At 54.9% G+C, this 12,258-nt stretch overlaps 2 protein-coding genes across 3 annotated transcripts; both read right to left on the minus strand.

The window, feature by feature from the left end:
* Positions 1-11: 11 nt before the first annotated feature.
* Naa10 (N-alpha-acetyltransferase 10, NatA catalytic subunit) lies at positions 12-4,727 on the minus strand. The gene is made up of 8 exons (XM_077106543.1): positions 4,515-4,727; positions 3,977-4,075; positions 3,512-3,570; positions 2,684-2,729; positions 2,471-2,586; positions 2,238-2,282; positions 1,003-1,087; positions 12-312 (listed from the first exon to the last, which is right to left on the minus strand). The coding sequence occupies exons 1-8, from the start codon at positions 4,533-4,535 to the stop codon at positions 76-78; spliced, it is 708 nt and encodes a 235-aa protein (XP_076962658.1). The 5' UTR covers positions 4,536-4,727; the 3' UTR covers positions 12-75.
* Positions 4,728-5,008: 281 nt separating this feature from the next.
* On the minus strand, positions 5,009-10,689 carry Renbp (renin binding protein). Of its 2 annotated transcripts, XM_077107391.1 has the most exons (12): positions 10,586-10,689; positions 10,235-10,344; positions 10,000-10,075; positions 9,767-9,842; positions 9,444-9,616; positions 8,754-8,978; positions 8,090-8,171; positions 7,578-7,753; positions 7,058-7,189; positions 5,383-5,476; positions 5,209-5,296; positions 5,044-5,127 (listed from the first exon to the last, which is right to left on the minus strand). In XM_077107391.1, the coding sequence occupies exons 1-11, from the start codon at positions 10,610-10,612 to the stop codon at positions 5,226-5,228; spliced, it is 1,242 nt and encodes a 413-aa protein (XP_076963506.1). In that variant the 5' UTR covers positions 10,613-10,689; the 3' UTR covers positions 5,044-5,127; positions 5,209-5,225. The 2 variants fall into 2 exon arrangements, with proteins under 2 accessions (XP_076963505.1, XP_076963506.1); XM_077107390.1 differs by lacking the exon at positions 5,383-5,476 and having other exon boundaries at positions 5,009-5,127.
* Between the last annotated feature and the right edge of the window lie 1,569 nt (positions 10,690-12,258).

Consider the following 12,258-nt stretch of genomic DNA (forward strand, 5'->3'; position numbering starts at 1 on the left):
GAAACAAATCCTCAAGGACCACGGGCTGAGGTTTATTGTGAAAACCTGTGGGTGGAGGATGGGCTAGGGCAGGCTCTAGGAGGCTGAGTCAGAGGCCTCTGAGCTGTCCTTGACATCCGTGCTCTCTGTGGTCTCGCTGACCTCGCTGAGGTCTTTGCTGTCCCCGCCACTATCCTCAGCAGCCAGGCCTTTCTCCTCACGACAGACCTCTCCTGAACTGGGAAGCGAATTGCCTTTGCTCTCCACCTTGTTCTCAATGGCACCCAGGACCACGTGCCTGCCCTTTTCTTTCAGCTCCAGATGTCGCCTCAGCTGCCACCAGGAGCCCAGGGAGAAGCAGGTAGAAAGAGAAAAGACATAAGTCTGTAGTCAACAGGGCAAGGGAAGCCAGGTTCAGTCACTATGGGAGGGGCATAATGAGAAGCCAGAGCAGGGCCAGAGCAGGAAGCCCAACCGGTGGGGAAGACCTTGCTTGAGTTCTGACTCTGCCCTTCTCTAGGCCTGTTTTCTCACCCGTAAAATGAGAGTGACTGTGCCTCCCTCAAACCAGCCACTGGGAAACCCCCAAGATAACAGTGCCCTTTGAAGAGCCCTGTCCTCTAAGGAGGCATGGCCAGGACCCCAACTTTCTCCACAGCCCAGTTTGGTTTTACCTCTGAGCAGGCAAGTCACAGGTATTCCCTGGTCATCCCATTCCCCCTCTGGAAAGTCTCCCTCTGCACTTCATATCCCTCCTACAGGCGTGTTTCCCAGAAAACAGAATCTTGGATGGATGGCCTCTTCTAGAGCCAGCCAAGGCCAAGGTCCCCACTTGACCACTTAGAAAATGAAGGTAAAAGAGGGGCTCCAACCCCCAGCAGTACAGCTGCAAGGACTGGCAACAAAAGTTGGTCTTGCTTCCAGCCTCCTCTGTCTCAGGTGTCCTGATAAGCCACCTTCCCCCAGCAGGACCCACCCCCCTTCACCTCCAGGACTGCTGCTGTGGCCAAGGTGGACTCTTACCTCATCAGCCATCTGGGTGAGGTCCCGCTTCATCGCATATGCATCTTCCCCATCTGCATAGTATTTGGGCTCCACTTCGCTGATCCTGGAGATAGTAAGAAAACCCAAACCTGGGGGCAAATTATCTTGGTCTCCTGGTATCATAGGCTAATGGATAGGTGTCATTTCCCCCTGAAGAATCCTTTTTGAGGCAGAAATCCCAGCAGAAAGGAACTCTTTTTCAGTAGCCCCATTTCCAACATGGCCTTCCTTGTGCTGTCTCCAGCAAAGCCCAGCAGCAGGCAGCACCCACTGCCTTGACATCATTCACTACAGTCCTGCCACTGCCGAGCCCAGTCCATCTACCAAGGTCTGTCTGTGGTTCCTCGTGAGGTTAAACCTGGGTTAGCCCTGTCCTTCCCTACCTGCTCTGCTCCCTGTCACTTACTGAGCACATAGCCAGTTCCTCTGCCTAGCAAGAACAATGGGAACTGGGGGCGAGGGGTGCTGTGGCCTCTGTGAGTACTCTTCCCGCACATTGTGGTCCCTGCCCAAGCAGCTTAGGGGTAGTGCCTACAATGGGAGGTGTGTATGCACACTCTGGTGGCCCTACCACTGGAAAGAAAGCTGCACGCATTGGCCTGACCCCAGTCTCACTTTCAAGTACTTTTTGCCACTGTCTACTGAACACGTCCAGGTTCTCTTGCCCATGTTGGGCACATGAAGATTCCCTCATCCTGAGCCAACCTGCCCTCATCCACCAGGATGCTCACAGTTCTAGGTCTCTTGTTGCTCTAGCTGGTGGCCCTTCCTTCCTGTGTCATCCTTCCTTCTCCTCTCAAAGATGGTTCCTAGTCACATGGAGTCCTGCTTCTTTGTCTCTGTTCACGCCTGGGGACCATATCTATCTACTCCCAAACTTGAACAAAGAAGCCTCACATGTTCTTTGCCACAGTGACCTTCACCAACCTTGGCCAGTAGTAAGCTATCCTTCCTCCATCAGCAAGACATGCCAGATCACCCCCCCCATCACAACATGCAGTAAACAGATATGAACAGGCAGGTGCTGTCTCCATGTCAGCAGCACAGAGTATGGAGAAGGACTCCTAGCAATGTCTGGAGTCCATAGCTGCCTGCCTCCCCCTCTTGGTCCCTCCCACATTGTGCCTGAAAGGCAGCTCAGTCCACTTCAACCAACTGGATGGGCTAGACCTGGGACCAGCCCCAGCCCCATAGAAAAATCTAGATCTACTTACTGAAAGTTGAGGGTGTTGGAATAGAGGTGCAGGGCGGCCCGGTTACTGCAGGGGAATAAGGCACTGCTGAACTTGGCCAGACAGGCCATGTCCAGGTCCTACCCCTCCCCCTGGCTCCCCCTTCCCACTGATCCTACTTCCCAGATTTCCTCCAAAAGGCAGAGCACCCTAGAACCTGCATCAAAATGTCGTCTCTTCTTCCCCCTCCCCCCATCCCTCAGCTTAGCTTCCACCTCTTCCTGACATGAAGGGAGACATATTTGGCATTGAAGTTCTCTATCATGGCTCGAGAGGCCTGATCCATCAGCTTCTGAGCCAGGCCAAGACGCCTGTGGGAACGTTTCACAGCCTGGTGAGAAGAGGGTGGGTGGGGGAGGGATCTTAGTAAGATCTTAATGTAAGGGCTACCCCAACTACCCCCTGCTTCCTTGGTGGGCCCCACTCACCAGTGAGGTGATATGTCCATGAGGCACATCATCTGGGTCCTCTTCCCTAGAGGAGAAAGGAAAGAGCTAGAAAGGAGCCTGGTGCAGGCACAGCCACCCCCAAGCACCTGTGCACAGTGGGTGTTCAAACTACTTGAGGCTGGTCTTCTAGCACTCCAAGATCCAGGCTGGTGAAGAGCAGCCAGTAGTGTTCCCTCTACCCCATATTGACTAGATATGTGCAGTGTCAACACAATATTGTACCATGATAAAAATATATAAATAAAGGGCTGACAAGCCACAAAAAAAGACAGGAAGGAACCTTAACTGCATATCACTAAGTGATAAAAACCCAGTCTGAAGAGTCTACAGACTGTATGATTTCAACTACATGACATTCTGGAAATGGCAAAACTGTGGAGCTGGTAAAAAGATTAGTGGCTGTCAGGAGTTAGTGGGGGGGGCGGGCAGGGGAGCGTTGCAGAGCACAGTAAAACAAGTCCTAGCCATATGTATAAGGCTGGGAGCTCAATGCACAGAAAAAACGGCAAGAATGTAAACTTTGGGCACTTAGTTAACAAAGTATCATTGTTGGTTCCTTATTTACAACAAATGTACCTAATGTAACATGTTAATAATAGAGGAAATGGAGAGTAAGGGATTTTATGGAAAATCTGTACTGATCTGCTAAATCTTCTCTAAATTTACTGACCTAAAAAGCAGCCTATTTTCTTTTTTAAAACCTACACACATGAGCATCCATGAGACATAGGGACTGTTGGCCTTCCCCTCCAAAGTTTGTCTCTCACAGTCCCAGCACTAGACTTCTCTTCCTCCTTGGTGACTCACATTTTGGCCAGGACATACCCCACAATCTTCCCATTCTCATCCTCAGCAATGTAAGAGAGCTGGTGACAGACAGGAAAAGGAAGTCAGTACACAACTTCATGTAGGAGCCCAAAGAACCCACAGCCCACCTCCTGCTATGTGCCTGACAGCTGGAAGTTGCTCATGTAGTTAGTTCTGTGACAGCTTTTGACCTTTGGGCCAAGTCGGACAGTTTTCACCACACCACAGAGTGTCCTGTCTTTGACCCACAAGAGAAGAGACAGAAGGTAGGAATCCTGTCCCCACCCTGTCCCTATTCTACGCTCCCTTCAGGCACCTCCTTTTCGTCTGCCCCTGCCCCCTCCAGCTGAGAACACCCCTACCTCAGCCGACCACAAAGCCCTCGGGGCTCTTATGGCCTTGCCCACTGGGGCTGCAATTTCCTCGGCCTAGGGTGTCCTACTCCCAAATTCAAACTCTTCCCACCTGGGGCCAGGAGAGGCCATGGTAGAAGTAGTATTTCATCTGGTAGTTCTCAGGCAGGCAGAGGAGGTTGCAGTGCTGCATATTCATCAGGTCCTCAGGCTGCAGGGGAGGACAGCGGGACGCGATCAGTTTAGGGCTGGGGTGACTAAGTAGGCCTCCGTCAGGTAAGAATCCAGCTCCCTGTCGGTGTTCTCGGCCTCCCCTCCACCGGGGCTGGGCAAGGCTGTGAATATCTGACTGTACAGGGCCTGGTCCACAGCCGCTGGTGCAAAACGCGTCAGTCTCAGGAAAGAGTGAGAGCCTGGAGGTTCCAGGAGCCCACCCTACCGGGTCCTGACATCACGCAAACAGGGGATTCACAGCCCTAAGCCCTGCGTCCCTGACCACCACTGCAGGCTGGTCCACCTTCACGGTTCCCACGGTTCCCGCGGCTGCCGGCGCGCAGGGCCACAGGGCCAGGTCCCTCGGGAGCATGCGCACGCGGCCACCCGGTCCAGCGCCCACGCGGCGCGGACAGACGCCCGCCTCGGCTCCTCACCCTCGCATTGCGGATGTTCATAACGGCGGCAGGGCTCGCGGGTCCCAGCGGGTCGTGAACGCGCAGTCAGCTGCCACCGCGCTCCGAAGCGATGCAGGGGAGGATGAGATGGGGCCGGGACCGGGACCGGGGCTGGGGCTGGAGCTGGGGAAGGGCTCGCGGGGGCGGCGGCGGAAGAGGCGGTGCGCTCCCGACCGGCCACCGGCCGGAAGTGCGCGGCTGCCGAACCCGCCCTCCTGGCCGCTAGGCCAATGTGTGGGGTGGTCCAGCGCGCAGGGTGGGCCAGTCCTCGGGGCGGGCTAGTGCGCGCACAAGCCAATGAACTGAACAGACCAAAGCGCAGGGCGGGAGTGTGGGTGGGGCGAGGCGCCGGCCCGGCGAGGCGGTACCTGCGGGATGCTGGATGCTGGCTAGACGCAGTGGCCGCCCCCTCCCGCGCACCCATAGACTCGCGCACACCGGCAGGTAGAACAGGCTCAGCTTTATTCCGCGCCTCAGCGGGCGGGGACAGCGGGCGGGGAGCAGGTGGGGGCGAAGGCCGAGGCAGGGCGGCTCAGCAGAGCGCCCAGCATCTCCTCGCACATGGCTAGGCACCGCGGCACGTGGAAGCAGCCTGTGGGGAAAGGCGGGTGGGTTAGGAGGGCAGGGGGAGTCGAGTCCACGAGCCCCAGCGGCCCCGCTGTCCCACACTCACCTTTGAAAGGACCCCCCTTAATGGTGAGGGCGACCTTTCCCTCTCGATTTAGATAGCCAAACCACTCCCCATACTCGGGATCTCGAAACTGGAATAACAATGAGACAATGACAGCTAGAGCCGGCAGAACCTGCCTGGATGCCACGGTCTGAGTGCTCGGAATGCTCATCGTACCCGCTGCACCGCTGCGGTGGGGTGGGTCGGAGCCCCGGTAGACCCCAGGTATCATGCCTCCAGAATTAGTGGTTTTAACCGCTACAAAGGCGTCCTGGACAAAGATGAAAGCCGGGGAGTGAAAGGCAGCAGGCCCCCTGTAACTGGCTAAAGAAGGGTCTGCAGGCGAGGCGCTGAAACTATGAGATGGAATAAAAAGAACCCTACTCTGGAACTACAGTCTACACTCCATAGCTTGATTGCAGTAGTAGTTACACAGGTTTATTATATTGTTATAACTCCTTGAACTGAATCCTTAAAGTTGATACATTTTAGTGTATGTGAATCGTACTTCTGGTCAACCCACTTAAAGAAACTTGAGCCCGTTGTGGTGATGCACACCCGTCATCCCAATGGCAGGCTGAGACAGGAGGATCCCGAGTTCAAACGCAGCCTCAGCAGTGGCGAGGCCCTAAGCAATTCAGGGAAACCCTGTGTCTAAATGAAATACAAAACAGGGCTGGGGATGTGGCTCAGTGGTTAAGTGCCCCTGAGTTCAATCCCCAGTACCAAAAAGGGAAAGAAACTTCATGGAGGCTTGACCTGACAGGAAACTGGTTAACAAGTAATTCCCTTGTTCCCTGATTCACAGGTCTGTGGTCCAGTAGATGACTATGCAATCCTACACAGAGATCAGACTCCTGTCCTTGTATGATGGGTTCCAAATGCATCTCATCCTTTTTCTTCCTCTGCCCCTGCCCAGTACTCCACTACTTTCCATACAGGAAACAGCATCTCAGCTAGCTAAGCTGACCCATTCCCCCACTCCTGTCCTGCCTGCACTTCATCCAGCATCTGTCTCAAGGAGGTTTGTCAGTTCCTTACATACTCTCCAGGATAGATATACTACAAGGCCCTAGCCTAGGTCCATTTCTTTTTCCTGATAAGTGGAGGCCCTTCTCAGAGGATCATAGAGCAAAACAATGACATTAAACTCTACTATCAAAATGTCCCTTTAGGAATTAGAGGGTATAGCTCAGTGCTTGAAGCACTTGACTGGTATGCAGAAGGCTCTGGGTTTGATTTCCATAACTGCAAGAGAAAAGTCCATTTAAATTGTGATCTATGAGTTCATGGCAGCTGGTCAACATGGTGCACACCTGCAATCCCAGCAACTCAGGACAGTGAGGCAAGAGGATCTCAAGTTCAAGGCCAGCCTCAACAACTTGGGAAGACCCTGTCTCAAAAAGAAAAGGCACTGGGGTTGTGGCTCAGCAAGAGAGCACTTGCCTAGAACACGCGAGGCCCTGGGTTCGATCCTCTGGGGGACCCCTGACTTGGTTTCCTTACTACTTCATGACTGACTTTTGTTTCTTTGTTTTGTTGCCTCACAGCTCTCAGTATTAAATATCTGTAGCTAGCCCAGACCTCTCCCTCTGAATTACAGACTCAGAAATCCAAACGCAGCTCCACCAGCCTCCTTGTCTCAAGGCTGAGCAGGTCGTTCATGGTCCTGCCAGGCTTCTTATCCAGGTTGAGCCCTGCCTAGACCCTCTTTCCTCATACACACCCTGCCCTGCTCTATCCTCCATAGTATCAGATCCCTGCCCCTGGAAACTTAGACACTCCCCATTCTGCTACCTGCCATCTCTGCCACCTACCAGGGGCTTTCAAGGGACAAAGGGGCAGCACTCACCTGGCGGAAGGTGTACTCAGCCACCTGATAGAAGAGGTGTAGCAAGGCAGGGTCCCCACTGTCACTATAACCCATGAGGAAGGCAATCATGGCCTCACTGTGTGGCCACCAGAGCTTCATATCCCACTCCAGCTAAAAGTAGAGCAGAGGCAGGTGGCTGAGAGCCCTGGTCACCTGCATCCCTCTCAGTAGGGCACTCATCACTCATCCTCTGGTCCCAGCTCAGTTTCCATCTGACACTTGGAGTTTAATTGTGAGATATCTCTGGGAGGTTCAGAATGGCCCCTCTGACAGGGACATACCCCAAGAGACCCCTTAAAAGGACAAGTGGAAGGACAGGCTCCCTTTTAGCCCTTGAATCAAAACCCTGTCCCTCTTGTCTAGGTGTCTTTAAGCCCCTTGGACACTGTTCCCACCCATGGTCAGCAAGCCACCCTCAGCAGTCAGAAGGCCACAGCACCAGGGAGCAATTCAAGAAAGCCTTAGAAAGGAGGCTAATCGTGTCCCTGGGAGCGCCAACCTGGGTAGGGCAGAGGTTGTCAGCATCCTGGAAGTAGAAGAGGCCTCCATGCTCAGGGTCCCACCCAGAGTGGAAAGACAACAACAGGAACTTCTCTATGACAAGAGCACGAAGTTCAGGATTGCCTTTCCTGAGGGCATGACGAAGCAGGAACCAGCCAGCTTCCAATGCGTGACCTGGGGAGGGGTGGAGTAAAGCAGCACCAGACCCTCCTCAGGCTTGGGGGGAGGTCAAGCCCCCCCTGGCACTTCCCTTCCTCCCTCCCTAACCCTTAGAGCCTTGTGTTCTGCCCCCAAGGGATAGTCTGCTTTTCAGCCTTTCAGGCCTGCCTAAACCCTGCAACCTGGCAACAAGCTCCCCTGACTTATGCTCCTGCTGTCGCCAATGTCCCAGCACCAGAAGACCAGTTCTCTCTCTGCTCCTCTGTAGAGGGTGGCAGAAGGCAACTCCCCTTACCTGAAGCCTCAAGCCTGAGGTCCCTTCCTCAGGCTCAGTCTATTCTTCCCCCTCACCTGGGTTCTGGTGTCTCCCCAAACAACCAGAGAGTTCTTTGCCATCCTCTGACACGTTCTCCAGCACAGCTTGTCCATCCCTCTGCAGGGGAAGGGGCAGGAGAACCAACTCTATCATCTAGCTCCCAGCCCCAAGTAACCCCTCCCTCCCACCAGCCTAGTCACCCACTTGATTCACCCCCATAGGCCTCCAGGTTCTAATCCTGGCCACAGGCCTGGGCCTCTTGAAGGGGAAGTGTAAAACATTGAAGGGGACTGACAGGGCAGGCATGGATGCCAGCAGAGGATGGGGTGGGACAAGGGTTAAGTCTGGGTTTCCATCTCAGGGGCTCTGGCTCCCTCCCTTCAGCCCTTGGCCACACCCAGTTCTCTGCCAAGTGACATGCTTGGGGTCTACCTTCCCAAGGACTCTGGGCTGCACTTCCCCTAATAAGCCTCCCCAGGCCTGACATTTGGAGTTTAATTGAGATATCTCTGGGAGGCTCAGAATGCCCCTCTAACTGGGATATACCCCACGAAACCCCTTAAAAGGACAAGTGGAAGGACAGGCTCCCTTTTAGCCCTTGAATCAAAACCCTGTCCCTCTTGTCTAGCTGTCTTTAAGGCAGAAGAATCGCCCCAAGTAGTGGGAGAGAGTGTGTCATACTGCCCCTCACACACACACCTGGACATGCTGCAGAATCCTCTGGGCACACCAGTCTCCCAGCTCTGCATATTTGCCTGCCAGCTCCTCATCTGCCTCCCCAAGCTGCTCTACCAGGTTGAGTAGCATCATGGGCACTGCCATGGACTCTGCAGCCGGAGTCCCTGGCAACTGGGGCCGACCAAGCCCCGATGAGTCCTCTCGAACCCAGTGGATGATCTGATCCATCATTTCCACTGCTTCATTCTGCAGAAAATGGAGGTGAGAAAAGGGAAGCCCAGGTGAAGACTGTATTGCCTCTGAGTCAGCTGTCCTGTCCCCCAGGAACCTGCAGGGTCCTGAGGATTCAGCCCCTTGGTGGGAAGGTTGTGTTCTCTTCTGCACTCCAAGGACACCTTCTACAGTTCTGCTTTAGTACTAGCCTAGGGGCCTGGGGAGGAGGTGAAGGACCCCTCCCAGCTGCACCCAGGGTGTGGATCAAGCCCTCTCTGCCCCAGGGCCCTGTGGTGATACAGGAGGTGGGGCTCGGAGGTGGGGCTCAGAGGTGAAGAAGACTTGGGCGGAGGGAAAAACCCTTAGATATGATGAAAATACATGCAACAATACAGGGCTGGGGCAGGCCCAGGGCAGGATAGGATTGCATGGGACACATATAGCAGAGTTCTAGGGCACCTCTTCAAGGTGCACCCTTAGATCCATCCTCCCACAGACCTGGTAACGCTCTTCCCCTGTCACCCTCCACAGTTCATTCATGGCCATGGTATAGAAACACTCGCTGAAGATGGTCCTCTGCACCTTGACAGGGAGGCCACTCTGAGTCAGCACAAAGGCACACTTCTTGTCAGGAGGTGCCACCCGGGCATAACGCAGCAAAAACTCGCCACCTGGTGGTTAGGGAGTTGGCAGGGGAGGACTCAGATGAGGACCTTCCCTAGATCCTTTACTGCTTGTAGAAGGCTCTAGTAATGCCCCCATGAGCCTTATTGAGTAAACATGGATGAGGCCCCTGGGGAGATGGGGATAAGAGGAGGCACCTGCTTTGGCTGAGTCCAGAAGTTCAGAACGGCGAAAGCGCTGGAACTTGCGGTACAAACGACAATACATCCATACCTGTGGGGGAACAGGGCAAGTAGGGAGTGGCTTGGGTGAGGGGGAGGCCAAGATTTTCCGATTGTGGGAAGAAGACTGTTGAAATGACAGGCCTGTGTGGACTATCAGGAGGGGCCCAGGGGCACAGTGTGAGCCATAAGGCTGGGAACACCCCTACCTGTCTCCCCTGCAGCCAGACATATTTGAGGTTGTCATACACCTGCCCATCTCGGCCCAGGCACGTGAAGAAGCCCCTGTGGGACACAAAGGGTTAGCGAGTGGGGAGGAATCTCACACCTCTACACACAGATGCAGGCCAGGCTGGGGCCAATGAATCTGTGAGTCGCATTTGAATGAGGTAGAGGCTTGGGAAGGGCAAACACCCTGCTGAGGACACCGGGAGGGCCACGCACCCATGCTCCTGGTCATGGGAATGCTCCATCCAGAAAGCCACTACTCGGTCCAGCTCCTGCCCCATACGCTCCTTCCAGGCTCGCAGAGTCTCCCTCTCCTTTTCCATGTCCTGAAGGGGCACTCAGGGGTTGAAGGCACAGCGACCCAGGAGGATTTCCCAATCCCCCTGGGTCTCAGTTTCCTCAGAGGACTTCAGTGGACCCCAGAGCTCCCTGACCCTTCCCCCCATAGAAGGGGAAGCTCAGACACAGCCTCAGGGCTTCCTCACCACTACCTCTGTGCTGAACTTCTGACCCCACCTCCGCTGGGGCCCTCTAGGACAGCACCTCCCCATCAGACCCATCACTAGCCTGTTGCACTCGGAGACCCCCGCTCATCACCCTCTCCTCCAGGAAGCCAGACGGAGCTGGTAGCGGTCCCGTGACTGTCACTCAGCTGACCGAGCTGCGCCCCACTCTCCCGCCCCTTCTCCAGGTTCCGCTGGGCCAGGGGGCGGGGCCTGAGGCGGGGGGGGGGCGGGGAGTAGCTCCGCCCCCGTGCTCAGCCCTGACCGACCCTTGGGCCTGCGATGGCTTCTGCTGGGCACCCTCTGCTGGAGATCTTCCTGGTGGGAAATGCTGCATGAGTTGGCAGGCCAGTCTGGGACAATGGAGAGGGAAGGAGTGGGGTGGTGGGACTGGGTCTGAATGGAGTGGTGGTCTTGGCAGGTGTGCGTGGCTAGGGTGCAGAAAGGAGAGGGGAAAACTGGAAATGCCCGAATCCAGAGGCCCTTCTGACCTGTGACCCCACAAGGTAGACAAGTCCTCTATTGAGTTAGTTCTCTAGCCTTCAGCAGTCAGCAATAGGCAACTATTGGTGCTTATTTCCCTCAAGAAATGCTGCTGGCAGGCTGGACGGTAACTGTGGAACAGAGCAGGCATCCGTCCAGCTTCCTGGGCCTGTCTTTCAGCCTGTTTGCATTGTTCAGTGACCTACCCCATCAGGTGCTCCAAGGAAAGCTGACTAAACTGTTCTTCACTCTCCCTGCCAATTGGCCAGCCTCATTGCTCAGTAGAATTATGTGGGGAGTGTGTGTGTGTGTGTGTTGGGGGAAGGGGGTTCCAGGAGCCAGAATGTCTGGGTTCCCTGGGCCCCTAGTGTGGTTGAGGGAGCTTAGACATTTTCTGGAAGGATGGATTGCAGTCCAGGAGCATACGTAGGTCTCTTTGCCTCATTGATGCAGCTCTGGGAGATGGCCAGCATGGAGAGAGGTTGCAGTCCTTGAGCATGACGCCGTACTGGGGCTCCTACTGCTCTGTGCTGGCCTTTGGTGTCATGGTGGTTGTTTCCTTCCAGGCTATAGCTACTTAGCTCCTGCCACAGGTTGATTCTCCCAACATCAGTTTCTCTTTGTGGTGCTTGGGAGTAAGCTTGGCCTTGTGGCCAGCAGGTGGCTATCTACTGCAGCTGTTCTATGTTCACATCTCAGCTTTAGATCATGCTTGGGGAACCCTGACTTTCTACCCAGGGTCTTGTGTCCACTTGTATCATATCAGTTCATGTCTTGCCTTTCTGTACATACTCTCTTCCTGCTCAGCCAAGGGCAGGCCTTGATATATGGAGGGTTCTAGATTTCTATGGGTGGTCTATGCCTTGACCGCTCCAGAGGTGGAGAACTGGAAGAACTTCTGTCCACAGCCCGGGAGCAGGGCAAGATGGGGCCGTGCTGCCTGTCCCTGCTGTCTCTTCCACAAAGCTGAAGAGTGGTGTGCTCAGACTCAATCCCAGTTTAAGACCAGCACCAAAGACACAATAGGTGTGGTCCTTGCCTTCTGGAGTGCAATGCAGGGCAGGGAAGGTGGAGGATGGGTGACCCCACATGTATGGGCTACAGGAGTGGGGTAAGAACCCTTGCAACCCTCCCAAGCTAAGCATTCACAAGTCCAACAATTACATAGGCCCCTCCCCTTCTGAGGCCAGCTCCACATAGATCCTTCACCCCAGCTAGCTGGTGCTGTCCCATCCCTGGGCATGGGTCCCACAG

The sequence above is a fragment of the Callospermophilus lateralis genome, chromosome X (assembly GCF_048772815.1).
Source record: "Callospermophilus lateralis isolate mCalLat2 chromosome X, mCalLat2.hap1, whole genome shotgun sequence".
Taxonomy (NCBI): domain Eukaryota; kingdom Metazoa; phylum Chordata; class Mammalia; order Rodentia; family Sciuridae; genus Callospermophilus; species Callospermophilus lateralis.

Bases quoted from the DNA above. Each gene is read 5' to 3' on its own strand.
- Naa10 (XM_077106543.1), bottom strand. From the start codon at position 4,535: ATGAACATCCGCAATGCGAGG. The intron at 3,571-3,976 runs GTGGGAAGAGTT...GTCTGTCACCAG, and splicing joins ATGGCCTCTCCTGGCCCCAG to CTCTCTTACATTGCTGAGGA. The intron at 313-1,002 runs GTAAGAGTCCAC...TCCTGGTGGCAG, and splicing joins TCACCCAGATGGCTGATGAG to CTGAGGCGACATCTGGAGCT.
- Renbp (XM_077107390.1), bottom strand. From the start codon at position 10,612: ATGAGCGGGGGTCTCCGAGTGCAACAG. The intron at 8,172-8,753 runs GTGTGTGTGTGA...CTTCCCCTGCAG, and splicing joins GGATTCTGCAGCATGTCCAG to AGGGATGGACAAGCTGTGCT. The intron at 5,128-5,208 runs GTGAGTGTGGGA...CTTTCCCCACAG, and splicing joins TAAGGGGGGTCCTTTCAAAG to GCTGCTTCCACGTGCCGCGG.